The 23,733-nt window shown below is 48.6% G+C and overlaps 1 protein-coding gene across 6 annotated transcripts in view; it reads left to right on the plus strand.

Annotated features, from left to right (window-relative positions):
* NUP153 (nucleoporin 153) overlaps nucleotides 1-23,733 on the plus strand; it is a 630,217-nt gene that overhangs the window by 308,468 nt on the left and 298,016 nt on the right. For all 6 annotated transcript variants that reach the window (XM_069218389.1, XM_069218381.1, XM_069218361.1 and 3 more), the window contains one exon: nucleotides 11,359-11,499. In XM_069218389.1, coding sequence (XP_069074490.1) covers nucleotides 11,359-11,499 — 141 coding nt within the window. The remainder of the gene's footprint in view (nucleotides 1-11,358; nucleotides 11,500-23,733) is intronic.

Genomic DNA, 23,733 nt, shown 5'->3' on the forward strand with positions numbered 1-23,733 from the left:
TCACACCTGGCGGTGAGCCTCAAAGGCTCACCTCCTTTGTGCCAACCCAGCAGGACACTCCAGCTAGTGGAGTTGCCCGCCCCCTCCGGCCAGGCCCCACTTTTGGCGGCAAGGCCGGAGAAAATAATGAGAAAAACAAGGAGGAGTCACTGGCCAGTCAGGACAGCCCCTAAGGTGCCCTGAGCTGAAGTGACTCTAACTTTTAGAAATCCTCCATCTTGCAGATGGAGGATTCCCCCAATAGGGTTAGGATTGTGACCCCCTCCCCTTGGGAGGAGGCACAAAGAGGGTGTACCCACCCTCAGGGCTAGTAGCCATTGGCTACTAACCCCCCAGACCTAAACACGCCCTTAAATTTAGTATTTAAGGGCTACCCTGAACCCTAGAAAATTAGATTCCTGTAACTACAAGAAGAAGGACTGCCTAGCTGAAAACCCCTGCAGCGGAAGACCAGAAGACGACAACTGCCTTGGCTCCAGAAACTCACCGGCCTGTCTCCTGCCTTCCAAAGATCCTGCTCCAGCGACGCCTTCCAAAAGGGACCAGCGACCTCGACATCCTCTGAGGACTGCCCCTGCTTCGAAAAGACAAGAAACTCCCGAGGACAGCGGACCTGCTCCAAGAAAAGCTGCAACTTTGTTTCCAGCAGCTCCAAAGAACCCTGCAAGCTCCCCGCAAGAAGCGTGAGACTTGCAACACTGCACCCGGCGACCCCGACTCGGCTGGTGGCGATCCAACACCTCAGGCAGGACCCCAGGACTACTCTAAGACTGTGAGTACAAAAACCTGTCCCCCCTGAGCCCCCACAGCGCCGCCTGCAGAGGGAATCCCGAGGCTTCCCCTGACCGCGACTCTTTGAACCTAAAGTCCCGACGCCTGGGAGGGACCCTGCACCCGCAGCCCCCAGGACCTGAAGGACCGGACTTTCACTGGAGAAGTGACCCCCAGGAGTCCCTCTCCCTTGCCCAAGTGGAGGTTTCCCCGAGGAATCCCCCCCTTGCCTGCCTGCAGCGCTGAAGAGATCCCGAGATCTCTCATAGACTAACATTGCGAACCCGACGCTTGTTTCTACACTGCACCCGGCCGCCCCCGCGCCGCTGAGGGTGAAATTTCTGTGTGGACTTGTGTCCCCCCCGGTGCCCTACAAAACCCCCCTGGTCTGCCCTCCGAAGACGCGGGTACTTACCTGCAAGCAGACCGGAACCGGGGCACCCCCTTCTCTCCATTCTAGCCTATGCGTTTTGGGCACCACTTTGAACTCTGCACCTGACCGGCCCTGAGCTGCTGGTGTGGTGACTTTGGGGTTGCTCTGAACCCCCAACGGTGGGCTACCTTGGACCAAGAACTAAGCCCTGTAAGTGTCTTACTTACCTGGTAAAACTAACAAAAACTTACCTCCCCCAGGAACTGTGAAAATTGCACTAAGTGTCCACTTTTAAAACAGCTATTTGTCAATAACTTGTAAAGTATACATGCAATTTTTATGATTTGAAGTTCCTAAAGTACTTACCTGCAATACCTTTCGAATGAGATATTACATGTGGAATTTGAACCTGTGGTTCTTAAAATAAACTAAGAAAAGATATTTTTCTATATAAAAACCTATTGGCTGGATTTGTCTCTGAGTGTGTGTACCTCATTTATTGTCTTGTGTATGTACAACAAATGCTTAACACTACTCCTTGGATAAGCCTACTGCTCGACCACACTACCACAAAATAGAGCATTAGTATTATCTATTTTTACCACTATTTTACCTCTAAGGGGAACCCTTGGACTCTGTGCATGCTATTCCTTACTTTGAAATAGCACATACAGAGCCAACTTCCTACAGCATGTGTATAGGGTGTTGTGGCAGACTGTGTTAAACACAGCTGAGAAGTCCAGGAGGATGAGGGCTGCCATTTCGCCATTGTCAAGTATGGTCCTGATATCGTTGGTGGCGGCAATGAAGGCAGTTCTGTGGTATGGAATCCGGATTGGGATGGGTCCAGGCTGGTGTTCTCCTTGAGGAAACGGGTCAGTTGTTTGTTGACAGTTTTCTCTGACTTTGGCCTGGAAGGGGAGCAGGGAGATGGGCCGGAAGTTCTTGAGGTCCTTTGGGTCCGCCTTGGGTTTCTCGAGGATGGTGTTGATCTCTACATGTTTCCAGCTCTCTGGGAAGGTGGTGGTCTTGAAGGAACTGCTGGTGAACTTCTGGAGTTGGGGTGCGATGACGGAGCTTGCTTTGTTGAAGATGTGGTGAGGGGAGGGGTCGGATGGTGAGCAGGAGTGTATGGTGTTCGTGAATTTGATGGTGTCATCGTGGGTCCAACAGAGCAGGAGGCTGGTGGGTGGTGAGCTGTCACGGATGTCTGTGACGTTTGAGAGCTCCTTCGTGATATTGAAGAGCTCCTTGTAGCTGTGTGCCTTGTTGTCGATGCGTTCTTTGAAGGCGGTTTTCTTGGCTGTTCGGATGAGTTGGTAGTGTCTGCAGATGGCATTCTTGAAGGCTGTGTGGTTATCTGGTGTCTGATCTTGGCGCCAATTCTTCTCGAGTCTTCGGCATGTTTGCTTGGAATCTTGGAGATCGGCGGTGAACCAGAAGGCCTTTCTGTCAGTGCATCCGTTAGGTTTTTTGATTAGGGCAAAAGTGTTGGCACAGTTGTCGATCCATTGCCTGAGTTTGTGGGCTTCTGTGTCAGTGTCGGTGGTGTAGATTGGTGGGTTCCGGGAGTGGGTCAGTTGGTCTTCGGTGATCTTGTTCCATCTGCGCTGGGGAATCTGTTTTAGGTGATGGTGTGTTGTGGGTTTCTTGAAGGAGACCAAAACCAAGATGGTGGAGCACTTCTTCGAGTGTCCACCTCGTATACCCTACCTGAGGGTTTGTGGTTAGCCCAGGGGTTATACGTGCCTACTGACTATCTAATTTTCCACCCTTTCCTGGTGCGAAATGGGTCTCGGGCAAGGGTGGCGTCACCCAGGACTGGCATAGCTGGGGTGTTGCATACCAAAGGCAGGTCTTTGAAGATTCCAGTCTTGGTATGCATATCTGCTAGCTATCCTGATGGGTTGTAACGCCCCTCTCTGGAGCAGGGATTGTTTCTGGCATGGAATCTCACCTCCAGGGGGTCAAAAATGTCTGGTGATGGCAGACTGGACAAAACTAGTCAGTCAGCATACCAACAGACTGGTGGAGTGCAGGGGGCACATCTAAGGTGCCCTCTGGGTGCGCATCAGCATAAACCAGAGGCTGACATTGTAGGAAAGTACCCTTTTTTTTGGCATGGTTACCTGTACTTTTTGCCTGATGTCAGCATGATTTGACTGTGTTCACTGGGATCCTGCCAATCAGGACCCCAGTGACTCCCTCTAAATTTGGTTGTTAATGACATACAACACCACACAATTGGCATACTGGTGCCCCCATGTAAGTCCCTAGTACATAGTACCCAGTGCCCAGGGCATTGGGACACCTGTGATTTCCCATGGGCTGCAGCATGTATTATGCCACCCACAGGAGCCCATTCAAAATGTGTCTGCAGGCCTACCATTGCTGCCTGCATGAAAAGGTGCATATGCACCCTTTCACTACTGGTCACTGCAAGTCACTCCTATGGTAGACCCTATTAGCCCAGAGGGCAGGGTGCAAGTACCTGTGTATGAGGGCACCCCTGCATGAGCAGAGGTCCCCTAGGAACTAAAGCTCCATTTTCCTTGACTTGGTAAGTGCAGGGAAAGCCATTTTACCAGTGTACTGGACACCGGTCACTACCTGTGTCCAGCTACATAATGGTAACTCCGAAACTGGGCATGTTTGGCATCAAAATGTAGGCATCATACCCCAATACTGTTGCCAGTATTGGTTTATGATTCCATGTACTCTGGGGGGGACTCCTTAGAAGACCCCCAGCATTGCTCCTTCCAGTCTTCTGGGGTTTTCTGGGCAGCCAATGCTGCTGCCACCCTTCAGACAGGTTTCTGTCCTTCTGCTGCTTGACCAGCTCAGGCCCAGGAAGGCAGAACAAAGGATTTCCTTTGGGAGGAGGAGGCAACACTCTCTCCCTTTGGAAATAGGTGTTGCATGGCTTGGGAGGGGTAGTGTAAGGAAATGCCTCCTTGGCATGGTTACTGTAAAGAAATGGCTCCCTGTTGCAGTTACCCCCCACTTTTTGCCTGATACTGATGCTGACTTGACTGAAGTGTGCTGGGACCCTGCTAACCAGGCCCCAGCACCAGTGTTCTTTCACCTAAAATGTACCATTGTTTCCACAATTGGCACACCCTGGCATCCAGATAAGTCCCTTGTAACTGGTACCTTTGGTACCAAGGGCCCTGATGCCAGGGAAGGTCTCTAAGGGCTGCAGCATGTATTATGCCACCCTAGAGACCCCTCACTCAGCACAGACACACTGCTTACAAGCCTGTGTGTGCTAGTGAGAACAAAATGAGTAAGTCGACATGGCACTCCCCTCAGGGTGCCATGCCAGCCTCTCACTGCCTATGCAGTATAGGTAAGACACCCCTCTAGCAGGCCTTACAGCCCTAAGGCAGGGTGCACTATACCATAGGTGAGGGTACCAGTGCATGAGCACTGTGCCCCTACAGTGTCTAAGCAAAACCTTAGACCTTGTAAGTGCAGGGTAGCCATAAGAGTATATGGTCTGGGAGTCTGTTTTACACGAACTCCACAGCACCATAATGGCTACACTGAAAACTGGGAAGTTTGGTATCAAACTTCTCAGCACAATAAATGCACACTGATGCCAGTGTACATTTTATTGTAAAATACACCACAGAGGGCACCTTAGAGGTGCCCCCTGAAACTTAACCAACTATCTGTGTAGGCTGACTGGTTCCAGCAGCCTGCCACACTAGAGACATGTTGCTGGCCCCATGGGGAGAGTGCCTTTGTCACTCTGAGGCCAGTAACAAAGCCTGCACTGGGTGGAGATGCTAACACCTCCCCCAGGCAGGAGCTGTAACACCTGGCGGTGAGCCTCAAAGGCTCACCCCTTTGTCACAGCCCAGCAGGGCACTCCACCTCCGGCCACGGCCCCCACTTTTGGCGGCAAGGCTGGAGGGAACAAAGAAAGCAACAAGGAGGAGTCACTGGCCAGTCAGGACAGCCCCTAAGGTGTCCTGAGCTGAGGTGACTCTAACTTTTAGAAATCCTCCATCTTGCAGATGGAGGATTCCCCCAATAGGGTTAGGATTGTGACCCCCTCCCCTTGGGAGGAGGCACAAAGAGGGTGTACCCACCCTCAGGGCTAGTAGCCATTGGCTACTAACCCCCCAGACCTAAACACGCCCTTAAATTTAGTATTTAAGGGCTACCCTGAACCCTAGAAAATTAGATTCCTGCAACAACAAGAAGGACTGCCTAGCTGAAAACCCCTGCAGAGGAAGACCAGAAGACAACAACTGCCTTGGCTCCAGAAACTCACCGGCCTGTCTCCTGCCTTCCAAAGAACTCTGCTCCAGCGACGCCTTCCAAAGGGACCAGCGACCTCTGAATCCTCTGAGGACTGCCCTGCTTCGACGACGACAAGAAACTCCCGAGGACAGCGGACCTGCTCCAAAAAGACTGCAACTTTATCCAAAGGAGCAGCTTTAAAGAACCCTGCAATCTCCCCGCAAGAAGCGTGAGACTTGCAACACTGCACCCGGCGACCCCGACTCGGCTGGTGGAGAACCAACACCTCAGGGAGGACCCCCGGACTACTCTACGACTGTGAGTACCAAAACCTGTCCCCCCTGAGCCCCCACAGCGCCGCCTGCAGAGGGAATCCCGAGGCTTCCCCTGACGGCGACTCTCTGAAACCTAAGTCCCGACGCCTGGAAAAGACCCTGCACCCGCAGCCCCCAGGACCTGAAGGACTGGACTTTCACTGCAGAAGTGACCCCCAGGAGTCCCTCTCCCTTGCCCAAGTGGAGGTTTCCCCGAGGAAGCCCCCCTTGCCTGCCTGCAGCGCTGAAGAGATCCCTTGATCTCCCATTGACTTACATTGCGAACCCGACGCTTGTTCTAACACTGCACCCGGCCGCCCCCGCGCCGCTGAGGGTGAAAAGTCTGTGTGGGCTTGTGTCCCCCCCCGGTGCCCTACAAAACCCCCCTGGTCTGCCCTCCGAAGACGCGGGTACTTACCTGCAAGCAGACCGGAACCGGGGCACCCCCTTCTCTCCATTCTAGCCTATGCGTTTTGGGCACCACTTTGAACTCTGCACCTGACCGGCCCGGAGCTGCTGGTGTGGTGACTTTGGGGTTGCTCTGAACCCCCAACGGTGGGCTACCTTGGACCAAGAACTGAACCCTGTAAGTGTCTTACTTACCTGGTAAAACTAACAAAAACTTACCTCCCCCAGGAACTGTGAAAATTGCACTAAGTGTCCACTTTTTAAATAGCTATTTGTGAATAAATTGAAAAGTATACATGCAATTGAAATGATTCAAAGTTCCTAATGTACTTACCTGCAATACCTTTCAAACAAGATATTACATGTTAAATTTGAACCTGTGGTTCTTAAAATAAACTAAGAAAGGATATTTTTCTATAACAAAACCTATTGGCTGGATTTGTCTCTGAGTGTGTGTACCTCATTTATTGTCTATATGTATGTACAACAAATGCTGAACACTACTCCTTGGATAAGCCTACTGCTCGACCACACTACCACAAAATAGAGCATTAGTATTATCTATTTTTACCACTATTTTACCTCTAAGGGGAACCCTTGGACTCTGTGCATGCTATTCCTTACTTTGAAATAGCACATACAGAGCCAACTTCCTACAGTTACCCCCTGACTTTTTGCCTATGCTGATATGTTTTGATTTGAAAGTGTGCTGAGGCCTGCTAACCAGGCCCCAACACCAGTGTTCTTTCCCTAACCTGTACTTTTGTTTTCACAATTGGCACACCCTGGCATCCAGGTAAGTCCCTTGTAACTGGTACCCCTGGTACCAAGGGCCCTGATGCCAGGGAAGGTCTCTAATGGCTACAGCATATCTTATGCCACCCTGGGGACCCCTCACTCAGCACAGACACACTGCTTGCCAGCTTGTGTGTGCTGGTGAGGACAAAACGAGTAAGTCGACATGGCACTCCCCTCAGGGTGCCATGCCAACCTCACACTGCCTATGCAGTATAGATAAGTCACCCCTCTAGCAGGCCTTACAGCCCTAAGGCAGGGTGCACTATACCATAGGTGAGGGCACCAGTGCATGAGCACTGTGCCCCTACAGTGTTTAAGCAAAACCTTAGATATTGTAAGTGCAGGGTAGCCATAAGAGTATATGGTCTGGGAGTCTGTCAACCACGAACTCCACAGCACCATAATGGTTACAATGAAAACTGGGAAGTTTGGTATCAAACTTCTCAGCACAATAAATGCACACTGATGACAGTGTACATTTTATTGTAAACTACACCCTGGGGGGCACCTTAGAGGTGCCCCCTGAAACCTTAACCAACTAACCGTGTAGGCTGACTGGTTTTAGCAGCCTGCCACACTCTGGACATGTTGCTGGCCACATGGGGAGAGTGCCTTTGTCACTCTGTGGATAGCAACAAAGCCTTCACTGGGTGGAGATGCTATCACCTCCCCCAGGCAGGAGCTGTAACACCTGGCGGTGAGCCTCAAAGGCTCACCCCCTTTGTACCAGCACCACAGGGCACTCCAGCTAGTGGAGTTGCCTGCCCCCTCCGGCCACGGCCCCACTTTTGGCGGCAAGGCCGGAGGAAATAATGATAATAACAAGGAGGAGTCACTGGCCAGTCAGGACAGCCCCTAAGGTCTCCTAAGCTGAGGTGACTCTAACTTTTAGAAATCCTCCATCTTGCAGATTCCCCCCAATAGGGATAGGAATGTGACCCCCTCCCCTTGGGAGGAGGCACAAAGAGGGTGTACCCACCCTCAGGGCTAGTAGCCATTGGCTACTAACCCCCCCAGACCTAAACACGCCCTTAAATTTAGTATTTAAGGGCTCCCCTGAACCTAGGAACTCAGATTCCTGCAACCTAAGAAGAAGAGGACTGCTGAGCTGAAAAACCCTGCAGAGAAGACTGAGACACCAACTGCCTTGGCCCCAGCTCTACCGGCCTGTCTCCCCCCTTCGGAAGAAAACTGCTCCAGCGACGCTTTCCCCTGGACCAGCGACCTCTGAATCCTCAGAGGACTGCCCTGCTCTAAAAGGACCAAGAAACTCCCGAGAACAGCGGCCCTGTTCACCCAAGACTGCAACTTTGTTTCCAAAGGAGCAACTTAAAGACAACAGCGTTTCCCGCCAGAAGCTTGAAACTTGCAACCCTGCACCCGGCGACCCCAACTCGACTGGTGGAGAAACACTTCAGGGAGGACCCCCCGGCGACTCGGAGACTGAGTAACCAAAGTTGTCCCCCCTGAGCCCCCACAGCGACACCTGCAGAGGGAATCCCGAGGCTCCCCCTGACCGCGACTGCCTGACTCTCAGATCCCGACGCCTGGAAAAGACCCTGCACCCGCAGCCCCCAGGACCTGAAGGATCGGAACTCCAGTGCAGGAGTGACCCCCAGGAGGCCCTCTCCCTTGCCCAGGTGGTGGCTACCCCGAGGAGCCCCCCCTTGCCTGCCTGCATCGCTGAAGAGACCCCTTGGTCTCCCATTGATTTCAACGACAAACCCGACGCGTGTTTGCACACTGCACCCGGCCGCCCCGTGCTGCTGAGGGTGTACTTTCTGTGCTAACTTGTGTCCCCCCCGGTGTCCTACAAAACCCCCCTGGTCTGCCCTCCGAAGACGCGGGTACTTACCTGCTGGCAGACTGGAACCGGGGCACCCCCTTCTCCATTGAAGCCTATGCGTTTTGGGCACCACTTTGAACTCTGCACCTGACCGGCCCTGAGCTGCTGGTGTGGTAACTTTGGGGTTGCTCTGAACCCCCAACGGTGGGCTACCTTGGACCCAAACTTGAACCCCGTAGGTGGTTTACTTACCTGCAAGAACTAACAATTACTTACCTCCCCTAGGAACTGTGAAAATTGCACTAAGTGTCTAGTTTTAAAATAGCTATAAGTGTTTTATTTGAAAAGTATATATGCTATTGTGATTATTCAAAGTTCCTAAAGTACTTACCTGCAATACCTTTCTTGCAAAGTATTACATGTAGAATTTGAACCTGTGGTTCTTAAAATAAACTAAGAAAAGAAATGTTTCTATAACAAAACCTATTGGCCTGGATTTGTCTCTGAGTGTGTGTTCCTCATTTATTGCCTGTGTGTATGTACAACAAATGCTTAACACTACTCCTTTGATAAGCCTACTGCTCGACCACACTACCACAAAATAGAGCATTAGTATTATCTCTTTTTGCCACTATCTTACCTCTAAGGGGAACCCTGGGACTCTGTGCATACTATTCCTTACTTTGAAATAGTGCATACAGAGCCAACTTCCTACAGGTAGCCTCCCCAAGCCACTGGCATGCTTTGAAGGCATATTTGGTACCCTCATTGCATAAACCAGTTTGCACCTGTCAGGCTCTGTGTAGCCTCAGCACTTCCTTGTGATGCAGAGCCCTCTGTGTGCTTCTCCAACAACGTGGAACTCCTTTCAGAGTGTGCTGGGGGATCTCACTGTGACTTCTGTGCTTGCTGTCTGAGGAGGCTGCCTCCTCTTCCTGCGACTCTCCTCACTGCTGAGGGTCACCTGGGACTCCCCTCTGTGGTTTGAGTCCCCCTGGACATTGCTAGTCCCCGGTACCCCTGCATCTCTTAATCCACGACTCTTGCCTTTGCCAATTCCTGTTGGTGGTTTTTCCATACCACTGACTGAATGCCACTCTCCTTTCGACATGGGACATCGAATGCATCACTTCAGGAACTTCTCTGCTGCTATGGTGCTGCACTGCTGACGCTCTTTGTCCACCGTCGATCTGGTCCTGCATCCACAAACAGTTTGGTAGCGGCTCCTGCCACAACCGACACACTAGCGCAAACTGGACTTGGTCCCTTTCCTTTACTGGTCTTCCTTTACCAGGATCCACCTTTGGTTTCTTGCAGTCTTGTCTGGGTCTTGCAAAATCCTCTTCTGAATTTCTCTTGGTGGGTTTGGGGAGAACTAGATACTTAGCTCTTTTCTCCTGGTTGCTGGGGGGCAATCTGATACTTACGTTTTGGGGTTCCCAGCACCTACAACTTCCCTATACCGATTCCACTTCCTTAGATGGGGGCCTGACTTTTGCATTCCACTTAGAATATGGTTTGGTCCCCCCTTTTGCCTTCAGTAGTTGCTCTTGTTTTGACTGTTCTCCATTGCCTTTAATGCTAATCACTAACTCCTAATGTTTACATAATAGTGGGATGTTGCCCATACAGTATTTTGGTATTTGTTACCATAATAAAGTACCTTTATTTTTGTAACACTATGGTTCATTCATGTGTGAAAGTGCTGTGCGAGTATAGTGGTATTGCATAGGCTTTGCATGTCTTCTAGATATGTCTTTGCTGCTCAACCACAGCTACATCTAGAGAGCCCTGGCTTTCTAGACACTGACAACACCTCACTAATAGGGGATATGTACGCCTCATATAAGGTGATTACACCATAGGTGCTCACCACACACCAGGCCATCGTCCTACAGTCATGATCCTGAAATTAAGACGAGGTGTTTGATACAAAACACCATGGGGTCCAGTGAAGCTATTATGTGTCTGTGTTACACGTGTTGACGAGTGTCCAGCGCATACCTTAAAATGGCTTCCTAGATCACTTACAATGCTCAGCAGTGGGGCGGAGCATCACAGGGCCATATCCACTTGTGCAGATATATCCATGCCCTAAGTGTGGTCCATCCTACCTTAGGCCTCTTAGTCCTACTGCCTCAGTGGTGACTTACATATACTTAGCTGCAGTGATGGGGGGGGGCATGGCGCACACTGGTGTACCATGTTGTGTTTTCTCCTGGTTTGCACCCGGTGACAGTCTACAATGGCAGCTGTGTGTCTCATTTTTAGGGGTGTCTCTGATGGTGGCACAAATCTGTGCTGCAGCCATTAGGGACCCTATCCTCTACCCAGGTCCTAGATACCAGGGGGTACCATTTACTGAGGACTTAAGTGTGGAGGAGTGTGCAAGTTGTACACCATGTTCCCTGTTTTGGGGAAAGAGCACTGCACTGGGGACCTGTTGCACCTCAGTCAAAAAACCTCAGTACCCTTGTAAATAAGTGGAGGGTGACCATGTCTAAAAGGGGCACTTTCAAACAATCATGATTATTTCTCTGTTTCTAGTTTGGCAAATGGGACCAGTCATGTTTTGTATAGAAATACTTAAAACCACAACATAGTTGCACAGCTGCCAAAGGTGTTCTAGCTCTAATCTTATTTTTGGTCTTTTACAGATTGAGTCTCACTACCCTCCGGTGCAGAAGCTGATGACTCCGAAATCAATTTCTGTACATAGCAACCGGTCATTGTACATTAAGCCCTCTTTGCCAGCTTTTCAGTCAAGCAAGATTAGTCGAAGAACAGAGGATGGCCGAGTAAGTGCTCTGTTTAAGTAATACAATTTTGTCTGGGACCAGACTGTCTCCAGAAGGGCATATCTTATATCTTGGATAAGGTTTAGTGTGAGATCCCTCAAAAAGCCCCACTTTTTTTACTGGTTACAAGAATAGATTGTGTTGTGTATGAGAGACTTCACAAGTCAGGGTTCAGGTGTTGTTTTGAGTGGATCCCCTTTGCGCATGTTGGTCATGCTGGGGAAAGGGAGTAGTTCTTCATACAGTCTGCTGCAGAGGTCACCTGGAAGGTGTTACTCTTTAGGTACGGAGGGTGTTTCCTGAAACCTAGGATTAAGGTGTTCCATAGTTGAGAATCTAGTGCTACAGTTCTGCCATTGTGCGCTGTACAGTCCAATCTGGTCCTTAAAGTTTACATTATATAATACAACGTTCACCAGGGGTATAGTGGGCTGCATTCAGACAAAAGATTGAATGTGAAGAAGTGTGGCACAATGGTTAGAGGGGCTGACCCTGATGCAGAGATCTGGCCTGGGACCAGGGTTCAATTCCCACCTCGGTGGGTCTTGGGCTCAATTCCTTGGACCAGATAATTCTCGCCTTGGTGCCTAATCTAATTAATGGGTCCCACTCTGTAACTCTGGGCAATAGCTTGCTTAATCTTCACAACGGCCCTCACAGCGCTTGGATGCCTGGCTTCACCCTGGGGCTGTCCAGGGGTGGGCGCCTCACAGGGAAAAGCCAGGAGGGGTTCCACAGTGGTATGCGTACAGCGCCTTGAGACCCTAACGGGTGAGTAGTGCGCTATACAAGTGCGAAGTTTAATGTGCTCCTTAGAACTTCATTTAAAGATAGATAATTCCACATTCCTGCTACCTAGAGGCATAGGAAACTTAGTTTGCAATGAGCTGCGGGAGCCACATTTAATTTCAAAAAGTGAAATTTCTTTCCCTTAAGGACAGTTTGATTCTCTAGCCCAATTTCTACCAAAATGTTGCTTCTTTTGCAGGCTACCTTTCATGTCTGGGGCAGCACATATGCGTTTGCAGTTCACAATCTCTGGAAAAAGCCAAGAATGTATTTTATTTGTGTTCGACCCAGGAAGAGTTTCTTTTGAGATGATAGTCTTCCAAAAATCTAAGGTTTATTCTGCTTTTCTCTCTCTTCACCCTCGACCTGTCAAATCATGTTGCTGTATCCATTTTCATAGTGTATCGGAGCACCATGAATCATTGAAGCACTTGATTCATTTTCATGAACTGAGCAAGGTGCCAGTTCAGATGGCAAGCAGGCAAAAGTCCTATGTTACATAGAAATCATGCAATAGGTGGTTGTAAGGAAATGCCTCCTTGGCATGGTTACCCCCTAACTTTTTTTTGCCTTTGCTGATGCCAAGTTATGATTTGAAAGTGTGCTGAACCCTGCTAACCAGGCCTCAGCAACAGTGTTCTTTCCCTAAACTGTACCTTTGTCTACACAATTGGAACAACCCTGGCACTCAGGTAAGTCCCTTGTAACTGGTACCCCTGGTACCAAGGGCCCTGATGCCAGGGAAGGTCTCTAAGGGCTGCAGCATGTCTTAGGCCACCCTAGGGACCCCTCACTCAGCACATGCACACTGCCTCACAGCTTGTGTGTGCTGGTGGGGAAAAAATTACTAAGTCGACATGGCATTCCCCTCAGAGTGCCATGCCAACCTCACACTGCCTGTGGCATAGGTAAGTCATCCCTCTAGCAGGACTTACAGCCCTGAGGCAGGGTGCACTATACCACAGGTGAGGCCATATATGTATGAGCACTATGCCCCTACAGTGTCTAAGCAAAACGTTAGACATTGTAAGTGCAGGGTAGCCATAAGAGTATATGGTCTGGGAGTTTGTCAAACACGAACTCCACAGTTCCATAATGGCTACACTGAAAACTGGGAAGTTTGGTATCAAACTTCTCAGCACAATAAATGCACACCGATGCCAGTGTGCAATTTATTGTAAAATACACCCAGGGGGCATCCTAAAGATGCTCCCTGAATACCAATCTGACTTCTAGTGTAGGCTAACCAGTTTCTGCCAGCCTGCCACACACCAGACATGTTGCTGGCCACCTGGGGAGAGTGCCTTTGTCACTCTGTGGACAGGAACAAAGCCTGTACTGGGTGGAGGTGCTTCTCACCTCCCCCTGCAGGAACTGTAACACCTGGCGGTGAGCCTCAAAGGCTCACCCCCTTTGTTACAGCGCCCCAAGTCCTCCCAGCTAGTGGAGATGCCCGCCCCTCCGGCCACTGCCCCCACTTTTGGCTGCAAGGCTAGAGGTGATAACGAGAAAAACAAGGAGTCACTGACCAGTCAGGACAGGCCCTAAGGTGTCCTGAGGTGACCCTGCCTTTAGAAATCCTCCATCTTGAGTTTGGAGGATTTCCCCCAATAGGATTAGGGATGTGCCCCCCCCCCTCCCCAAATAGGGAGGAGGCACAAAGAGGGTGTAGCCACCGTCAAGGACAGTATCCATTGGCTACTGCCTTCCCAGACCTAAACACACCCCTAAATTCAGTATTTAGGGTCTCCCCAGATCCCAGGAAATCAGATTCCTGCAACCTGAAGAAAGGACTGCTTACCTACAAGCCTGCAGAGAAGGAAGACGACAACTGTTTTGGCCCCTGCCCTACCGGCCTGTCTCCAACTTCGAAAACCTGCTCCAGCGACGCATCCGACAGGGACCAGCGACCACTGAAGCCTCAGAGGACTGCCTTGGACTGAAGGACCAAGGAACTCCCATGAACAGCGGCCCTGTTCAAACCCAGCTATGTCATTGTAACAAAAACAACTTTCCGAGACTGCACGTTTCCTGACGGAAGCGTGAGACTTCACACACTGCACCCGACGCCCGAGCTTGAGATCCAGAGAACAAACACCTCAGGGAGGACTCCCTGGTGACTGCCAGCCCGTGAGTAACCAGACACGACCCCCTTGAGCCCCCACAGCGACACCTGCAGAGAGAATCCAGAGGCTCCCCCTGACTGCAACTGCCTGTAACAAGGGACCTGATGTCTGGAACCAACACTGCACCCGCAGCCCCCAGGACCGGAAGGAACCGAACTTCAGCGCAGGAGTCACCCCCAGGCGACCCTCTGCCTAGCCCAGGTGGTGGCTGTCCTGAGAAGCCCCCCCTGTGCTTGCCTGCCCCGCCAGAGTGACCCCCGGGTCCCTCCATTGTTTCCTACCTAAAACCCGATGCCTGCTTTGCACACTGCACCCGGCCACCCCTGTGCCACTGAGGGTGTGTTTTGTGTGCCTACTTGTGCACCTCCCCGTCCCCCTGTACTCTACAAAACCCCACTGGTATGCCCCCAGAGGACGCAAGTACTTACCTGCTGGCAGACTGGAACCGGAGCACCCCTCTTCTCCATAGGCGCCTATGTGTTTTGGGCACCCCTTTGACCTCTGCACCTGACCGGCCATGAGCTGCTGGTGTGGTAACTTTGGGGTTGCCTTGAACCCCCAGCGGTGGGCTGCCTATGCCCCAGGACTGAGACTTGTAAGTGTTTTACTTACCTCCTAATTTAACCTTTACTTACCTTCCCCAGGAACTGTAGATTTTTGCACTGTGTCCACTTAGAAAATAGCTTATTGCCATTTTTACATAGACATAGTACAGGGAGTGCAGAATTATTAGGCAAATGAGTATTTTGACCACATCATCCTCTTTATGCATGTTGTCTTACTCCAAGCTGTATAGGCTCGAAAGCCTACTACCAATTAAGCATATTAGGTGATGTGCATCTCTGTAATGAGAAGAGTGTGGTCTAATGACATCAACACCCTATATCAGGTGTGCATAATTATTAGGCAACTTCCTTTCCTTTGGCAAAATGGGTCAAAAGAAGGACTTGACAGGCTCAGAAAAGTCAAAAATAGTGAGATATCTTGCAGAGGGATGCAGCACTCTTAAAATTGCAAAGCTTCTGAAGCGTGATCATCGAACAATCAAGCGTTTCATTCAAAATAGTCAACAGGGTCGCAAGAAGCGTGTGGAAAAACCAAGGCGCAAAATAACTGCCCATGAACTGAGAAAAGTCAAGCGTGCAGCTGCCACGATGCCACTTGCCACCAGTTTGGCCATATTTCAGAGCTGCAACATCACTGGAGTGCCCAAAAGCACAAGGTGTGCAATACTCCGAGACATGGCCAAGGTAAGAAAGGCTGAAAGACGACCACCACTGAACAAGACACACAAGCTGAAACGTCAAGACTGGGCCAAGAAATATCTCAAGACTGATTTTTCTAAGGTTTTATGGACTGATGAAATGAGTGAGTCTTGATGGGCCAGATGGATGGGCCCGTGGCTGGATTGGTAAAGGGCAGAGAGCTCCAGTCCGACTCAGACGCCAGCAAGGTGGAGATGGAGTACTGGTTTGGGCTGGTATCATCAAAGATGAGCTTGTGGGGCCTTTTCGGGTTGAGGATGGAGTCAAGCTCAACTCCCAGTCCTACTGCCAGTTCCTCGAAGACACCTTCTTCAAGCAGTGGTACAGGAAGAAGTCTGCATCCTTCAAGAAAAACATGGGTTCGATGGCATCTGTCGCTGTAGATACACATGGTCTGCATAGCTCGCCATCTGGTGTTGGGTCGGAGTGTTACAAGTTGTTTTTCTTCGAAGAAGTGTTTTCGAGTCACTGGACCGAGTGGCTCCTCCTTCTGTGCTCATTGCGCATGGGCGTCGACTCCATCTTCGATTGTTTTCTTTCCGCCATCGGGTTCGGACGTGTTCCTGTCGCTCCGAGTTTCGGAACGGAAAGATAGCTGAAAACGGACGATTTTCGACGGTATCGTTGCGATCCGGTTCGAGATAAACACATACGACGACGCATTGAACATCGAAGCGCTTCGGTGCCCTTCGGGGTAGATTTCGGCACACCGTCGGGGCCTAGTCGGCCCGACCGCGTGGAGAACAACGCCGATGGAATGGACCCCGTTTCGATTCTGCCCTGAATGCCACAACAAATATCCCTATACGGACCAACACTCGGTCTGTAACCTGTGCCTGTCACCCGAGCACAGCGAAGAATCCTGTGAGGCCTGTCGGGCGTTCCGGTCCCGAAAAACTCTTCGCGACCGTCGAGCGAGAAGACTGCAGATGGCGTCCACGCCAAAAGAGCATCAACAGTTCGAGACAGAAGAGGAACAGGAGGAATCCTTTTCCATCCAGGATTCAGACTCCGACGAACTCGACCATACAAAAACTGTGAGTAAGACGTCGAGATCAGAAATTAAAAAAGGCAAAAAGGCCCAGGGGACGCCACTGCCAACCGGCCATGGCTCAACCCAAATTCACGGTGACCAACAATCGGCACCGAAAAAGGCCCATTCAGTGTCGAGATCGTCCGACTCAGCAGGGGACAGGGAAGATCAGTACCCTTCCACCTGTCAAAAGAAAGAACACTTCAGTTTGTAGCACGAGAGGCTCCTCAGCAACAAACAGCAAAGACGGTAACACCTCCTCCCTCGCCTCCACCTGTAACTCCGGCTTCACCAACTTACACCCCGTCACATTCGCCAGCTCACACCGCCATGAGCCACGACGACCAGGATCAAGACGCGTGGGACTTGTACGATGCACCTGTGTCTGATAACAGCCCAGACACATACCCAACTAGGCCATCACCACCTGAGGACAGCACAGCCTATTCACAAGTGGTGGCTAGAGCAGCTCAGTTCCATAGTGTGGAACTACACTCTGAACAAGTAGAGGATGACTTTTTATTTAACACCCTCTCCTCCACCCACAGCTCCTACCAAAGCCTGCCTATGCTCCCAGGCATGCTTCGCCATGCAAAGGAGATCTTCAAAGAGCCAGTCAAAAGCAGGGCAGTAACGCCTAGAGTGGACAAAAAGTATAAGGCGCCTCCAACGGACCCTGTATTCATCACCTCTCAGCTGCCACCAGATTCTGTGGTGGTAGGGGCTGCCAGAAAACGGGCAAATTCACACACTTCTGGGGATGCACCTCCCCCAGATAAAGAAAGCAGAAAGTTTGATGCAGCCGGGAAGAGGGTCGCTGTCCAGGCAGCAAACCAGTGGCGCATCGCAAACTCACAAGCGCTGCTAGCGCGATACGACAGATCCCACTGGGATGAGATGCAGCATCTCATTGAACATCTCCCAAAAGATCTACAAAAAAGAGCAAAACAGGTTGTTGAAGAGGGTCAAAACATTTCCAACAATCAAATACACTCCTCTATGGATGCAGCAGACACAGCCGCAAGGACCATTAATACGTCGGTTACCATCCGTAGGCACGCATGGCTCAGAACGTCTCGATTCAAGCCGGAAATTCCGCAGGCAGTACTTAACATGCCAGTAAACGAAAAAATGCTGTTCGGTCCGGAGGTCGACACAGCCATAGAAAAGCTCAAAAAGGACACTGACACTGCCAAGGCCATGGGCGCACTCTACTCCCCGCAGAGCAGAGGATCTTATACCACCTTCCGCAAAACACCTTTTAGAGGAGGGTTTCGGGGTCAGGCCACACAAGCCAGTACCTCACAGTCCGCACCGTCCACCTACCAGGGACAGTACAGGGGAGGCTTTCGGGGCCAGTATAGAGGAGGGCAATTCCCTAGGAATAGAGGAAGATTTCAAAGCCCCAAAACCACTACCAACAAGCAGTGACTCACACGTCACTCACCCCCCCCCCACACAACACCAGTGGGGGGAAGGATAGGTCAATATTACGAAGCATGGGAGGAAATAACTACAGACACATGGGTCCTAGCAATTATCCAACATGGTTATTGCATAGAATTCCTGCAATTCCCTCCAGACATACCACCAAAATCACAAAATTTATCAAAACACCATTCACAGCTTCTAGAGATAGAAGTTCAAGCACTACTGCAAAAAAATGCAATAGAATTAGTACCAAGCACACAAATAAACACAGGAGTTTATTCACTGTACTTCTTGATACCAAAAAAGGACAAAACACTGAGACCAATTCTGGACCTCAGAGTAGTAAACACATTCATCAAATCAGACCACTTTCACATGGTCACACTACAAGAAGTGTTACCATTGCTCATAAAACACAACTACATGACAACCCTAGACCTCAAAGACGCATATTTCCATATACCAATACATCAATCACACAGAAAATATCTAAGGTTTGTATTCAAAGGAATACATTACCAATTCAAAGTATTGCCTTTCGGTTTAACAACCGCTCCAAGGGTATTCACAAAATGCCTAGCAGTAGTCACTGCACACATCAGAAGGCAGCAAATACATGTATTCCCGTATCTAGACGACTGGCTAATCAAAACCAGTTCGCTCACACAATGCTCAAACCACACAAATCAAGTCATACAAACCCTCTACAAACTAGGGTTCACCGTCAACTTTGCAAAATCCAACATTCAGCCAAGCAAAGTACAGCAATATCTAGGAGCCATAATAGACACGACAAAAGGAGTAGCAATGCCAACTCCACAAAAAATTCACAATTTCAACAGAGTCATTCAACACATGTCTCCAAATCAAACAATACAAGCAAGAACAATACTACAGCTCCTAGGCATGATGTCCTCATGCATAGCCATTGTCCCAAACGCAAGACTGCACATGAGGCCCTTACAACAATGCCTAGCCTCACAGTGGTCTCAAGCACAGGGTCACCTTCTAGATCTGGTGTTAATAGACCGCCAAACTTACCTCTCGCTTCTATGGTGGAACAGTATAAATTTAAACAAAGGGCGGCCTTTCCAAGACCCAGTGCCACAGTACGTAATAACAACAGATGCTTCCATGACAGGGTGGGGAGCACATCTCAATCAACACAACATAAGAGGACAATGGAACATACATCAAACAAAACTGCATATAAGTCATCTAGAATTATTAGCAGTTTTTCAAGCACTAAAAGCTTTCCAACCAATCATAACCCACAAATACATCCTTGTCAAAACAGACAACATGACAACGATGTATTATCTAAACAAACAAGGAGGGACACATTCAACGCAGTTAAGCTTATTAGCTCAAAACATATGGAAGTGGGCAATCCACCATCAAATTCGCCTCATAGCAGTTTATTCCAGGGATCCAGAATCAACTGGCAGACAATCTCTCTCGAGATCACCAACAAGTCCACGAATGGGAAATCCACCCACAAATTCTGAACACCTACTTCACACTCTGGGGAACACCTCAGATAGACTTATTTGCAACAAAAGAGAACGCAAAATGCCAAAACTTCGCGTCCAGATACCCACACAAGCAATCCCAAGGCAATGCCCTATGGATGAACTGGTCAGGAATATTTGCTTACGCTTTTCCTCCTCTCCCTCTCCTCCCTTATCTAGTGAACAAATTGAGTCAAAACAAACTCAAACTCATTTTAATAGCACCAACGTGGGCAAGACAACCCTGGTACACAACACTGCTAGATCTTTCTGTAGTACCCCACATCAAACTGCCGAACAAACCAGATCTGTTAACGCAACACAACCAACAGATCAGACACCCAGATCCAGCATCGCTGAATCTAGCAATCTGGCTCCTGAAATCCTAGAATTCGGACACTTACAACTTAGCCAAGAGTGTATGGAGGTCATAAAGCAGGCCAGACGGCCATCCACTAGACACTGCTACGCAAGTAAGTGGAAAAGATTTGTTTGTTACTGCCATCATAATCAGATACAACCACTAGACGCAACTCCAAAACATATAATAAATTACTTGCTCCATTTACAAAAAGCAAGGCTAGCCTTCTCTTCTATTAAAATACACCTTGCAGCAATATCTGCATACCTGAAGACTACCTATTCAACTTCCTTGTATAGGATACCAGTCATCAAAGCATTCATAGAAGGTCTTAAAAGAATTATACCACCAAGAACACCACCTGTTCCTTCATGGAACCTAAACGTGGTCCTAACAAGACTCATGGGCCGACCTTTCGAACCCATGCACTCTTGCGGAATACAATTCCTAACCTGGAAAGTTGCCTTTCTCATCGCCATTACATCTCTGAGAAGAGTAAGTGAAATTCAAGCGTTCACAACACAGGAACCTTTTATACAAATACATAAAAATAAGGTCGTCCTACGACCTAATCCAAAATTTTTACCAAAAGTTATTTCACTGTTCCATCTAAATCAAACGGTAGAACTACCTGTTTTTTTCCCACAGCCAGATTCTGTGGCTGAAAGAGCACTACATACATTAGATGTCAAAAGAGCATTAATGTACTACATTGACAGAACAAAGAACATCAGAAAGACTAAACAGCTATTTATTGCATTCCAAAAACCTCATGCACGTAACCCAATATCAAAACAAGGTATAGCCAGATGGATTGTTAAATGCATCCAAATCTGCTACCTTAAAGCAAAAAGACAACTGCCCATTACTCCCAGGGCACATTCAACAAGGAAAAAAGGTGCTTCAATGGCCTTTTTAGGAAACATCCCAATGCATGAAATATGTAAGGCAGCCACATGGTCTACGCCTCACACATTCACCAAACACTACTGTATAGATGTGCTATCCACACAACAAGCCGCAGTAGGTCAAGCTGTATTAAGAACTCTATTTCAGACAACTTCTACTCCTACAGGCTAATCCACCGCTTATGGGCAAATAACTGCTTACTAGTCTATGCAGACCATGTGTATCTACAGCGACAGATGCCATCGAACTGAAAATGTCACTTACCCAGTGTACATCTGTTCGTGGCATCAGTCGCTGAGATTCACATGGGCCACCCACCTCCCCGGAAGCCTGTAGCAGTTCAGAAGTTACCTTCAATTTTGTACATTTGTATATATATTATTTAAACCTTTAATAGGTACATACTTACACATTTCATTGCGCGGGCACTATTACTATAGTACAACTCCTACCTCACCCTCTGCAGGGAAAACAATCGAAGATGGAGTCGACGCCCATGCGCAATGAGCACAGAAGGAGGAGCCACTCGGTCCAGTGACTCGAAAACACTTCTTCGAAGAAAAACAACTTGTAACACTCCGACCCAACACCAGATGGCGAGCTATGCAGACCATGTGAATCTCAGCGACTGATGCCACGAACAGATGTACACTGGGTAAGTGACATTTTCATTTTTCATGCAGGACAATGCTCCATCACACGCGTCCAAGTACTCCACAGCGTGGCTGGCAAGAAAGGGTATAAAAGAAGGAAATCTAATGACATGGCCTCCTTGTTCACCTGATCTGAACCCCATTGAGAACCTGTGGTCCATCATCAAATGTGAGATTTACAAGGAGGGAAAACAGTACACCCCTCTGAACAGTGTCTGGGAGGCTGTGGTTGTTGCTGCACGCAATGTTGATGGTGAACAGATCAAAACACTGACAGAATCCATGGATGGCAGGCTTTTGAGTGTCCTTGCAAAGAAAGGTGGCTATATTGGTCACTGATTTGTTTTTGTTTTGTTTTTGAATGTCAGAAATGTATATTTGTGAATGTTGAGATGTTATATTGGTTTCACTGGTAATAATAAATAATTGAAATGGGTATATATTTTTTTTTGTTAAGTTGCCTAATAATTATGCACAGTAATAGTCACCTGCACACACAGATATCCCCCTAACATAGCTAAAACTAAAAACAAACTAAAAACTACTTCCAAAAATATTCAGCTTTGATATTAATGAGTTTTTTGGGTTCATTGAGAGCATGGTTGTTGTTCAATAATAAAATTAATCCTCAAAAATACAACTTGCCTAATAATTCTGCACTCCCTGTATATGATATTGCTTTTATTCAAAGTTCCTAAAGTATCTAAGTGAAGTACCTTACATTTAAAGTGTTTAATGTAAATCTTGAACCTGTGGTTCTTAAAATAAACTAAGAAAGGATATTTTTCAATATAAAAATCTGTTGGCCTGGAGTAAGTCTTTGAGTGTGTGTTCCTCATTTATTGCCTGTGTGTGTACAACAAATGCTTAACACTACCCTCTGATGAGCCTACTGCTCGACCACACTACCACAAAATAGAGCATTAGAATTATCAACTTTTGCCACTATCTTACCTCTAAGGGAAACCCTTGGACTCTGTGCACACTATTTCTTACTTTGAAATAGTATATACAGAGCCAACTTCCTACAGTGGTGACCTTGCAGAAAGAAGGATCTTTGAATCTAGTGGCCTATAAATCCATGGCAGGTTAGTGCACCTGGGCCACTTTGTAGCCATAGAGCCTGGTTAGAAAAGAAAATTCCTCTTCTGAATAGACTGGACTGGGAAGAGGGCTATCTAGCCTTCAAACCTTTTCTTCACTTGATAAAGTCAACACGGTGCTGGAACAGAGACAGAATGATCAAAGAAAAACTGTAAGCCAGATTCAGAACAGTTTCAAGAGATATTGTGTTTAAAAAAAAAAAAAAGAGGTGGGTGGAACTGGCAGTTACATAAGAACTCAGCAGAGTTCTGCCCACCCCTTACACCCGAACTCTGTGCAAGGCTTCCTCTATAAACACTGCCATGATCAGCCACAACACTAGGCCAGGAAGGATAGTCAGCAGGGGGAGCTGTTGCAGAAGCAACCATTACTGCGTGGCAGCTTCAAAAGTGTTTTGCCGCAGTTTAGTGCCGCCACCACCAACTTCCTGTTGGTCAGATCCTGACGAGCTGTGTGGGTGGGATGGAAATAGTAGGGTCACCCACCCCACAAAGAAGCATGCCTGCCAGTCCCCAGATGCAGATTTCTTAGTTTCCTCCAAAAGTAAATGTGGGACTGGGGCTTTGGTTGCAGTGGGGCAAGGTATTGTGCTCCCTTGGCAACACTTGCTTTTAACCAGTCTGTTTAGTCTCACTTTTTTAAACTTGCTCGATGTCACATTTCTATAGTGTTATAATGAGAGGTCTGGCCCAACTTTTCGTTCTTCTTAGATCAAAATAACGTGTGCAGTGAGTGTCATGGAGGTTAGCAGCGAATGCTGTCAGCTCGACGTGCGCTGCAAGCAGGAACTCACACCCTAACCATGCATGCTGCAGACCGTTGCACTGCATTGTCCCGTAATCACATACATATTGTGCCCCACATAGGCTGATGCAATTGGTTTCAACTGCTAAAATGTACTGTGCCATATGCCACAATACCTGCACTGCCCTCTTCCAAAACATGTTGACACCATTTTCTCCCTGACAGTCTTTTGTCCCAATTATCTGAATTTTCCTCGTGCTTCTGCTCTGTTCTCTCCCAGTCTACAGTTGTCACTTACATCTCTCTTC

Source organism: Pleurodeles waltl, chromosome 2_1 (genome assembly GCF_031143425.1).
Source record: "Pleurodeles waltl isolate 20211129_DDA chromosome 2_1, aPleWal1.hap1.20221129, whole genome shotgun sequence".
NCBI classification, from domain to species: Eukaryota; Metazoa; Chordata; class Amphibia; order Caudata; family Salamandridae; genus Pleurodeles; species Pleurodeles waltl.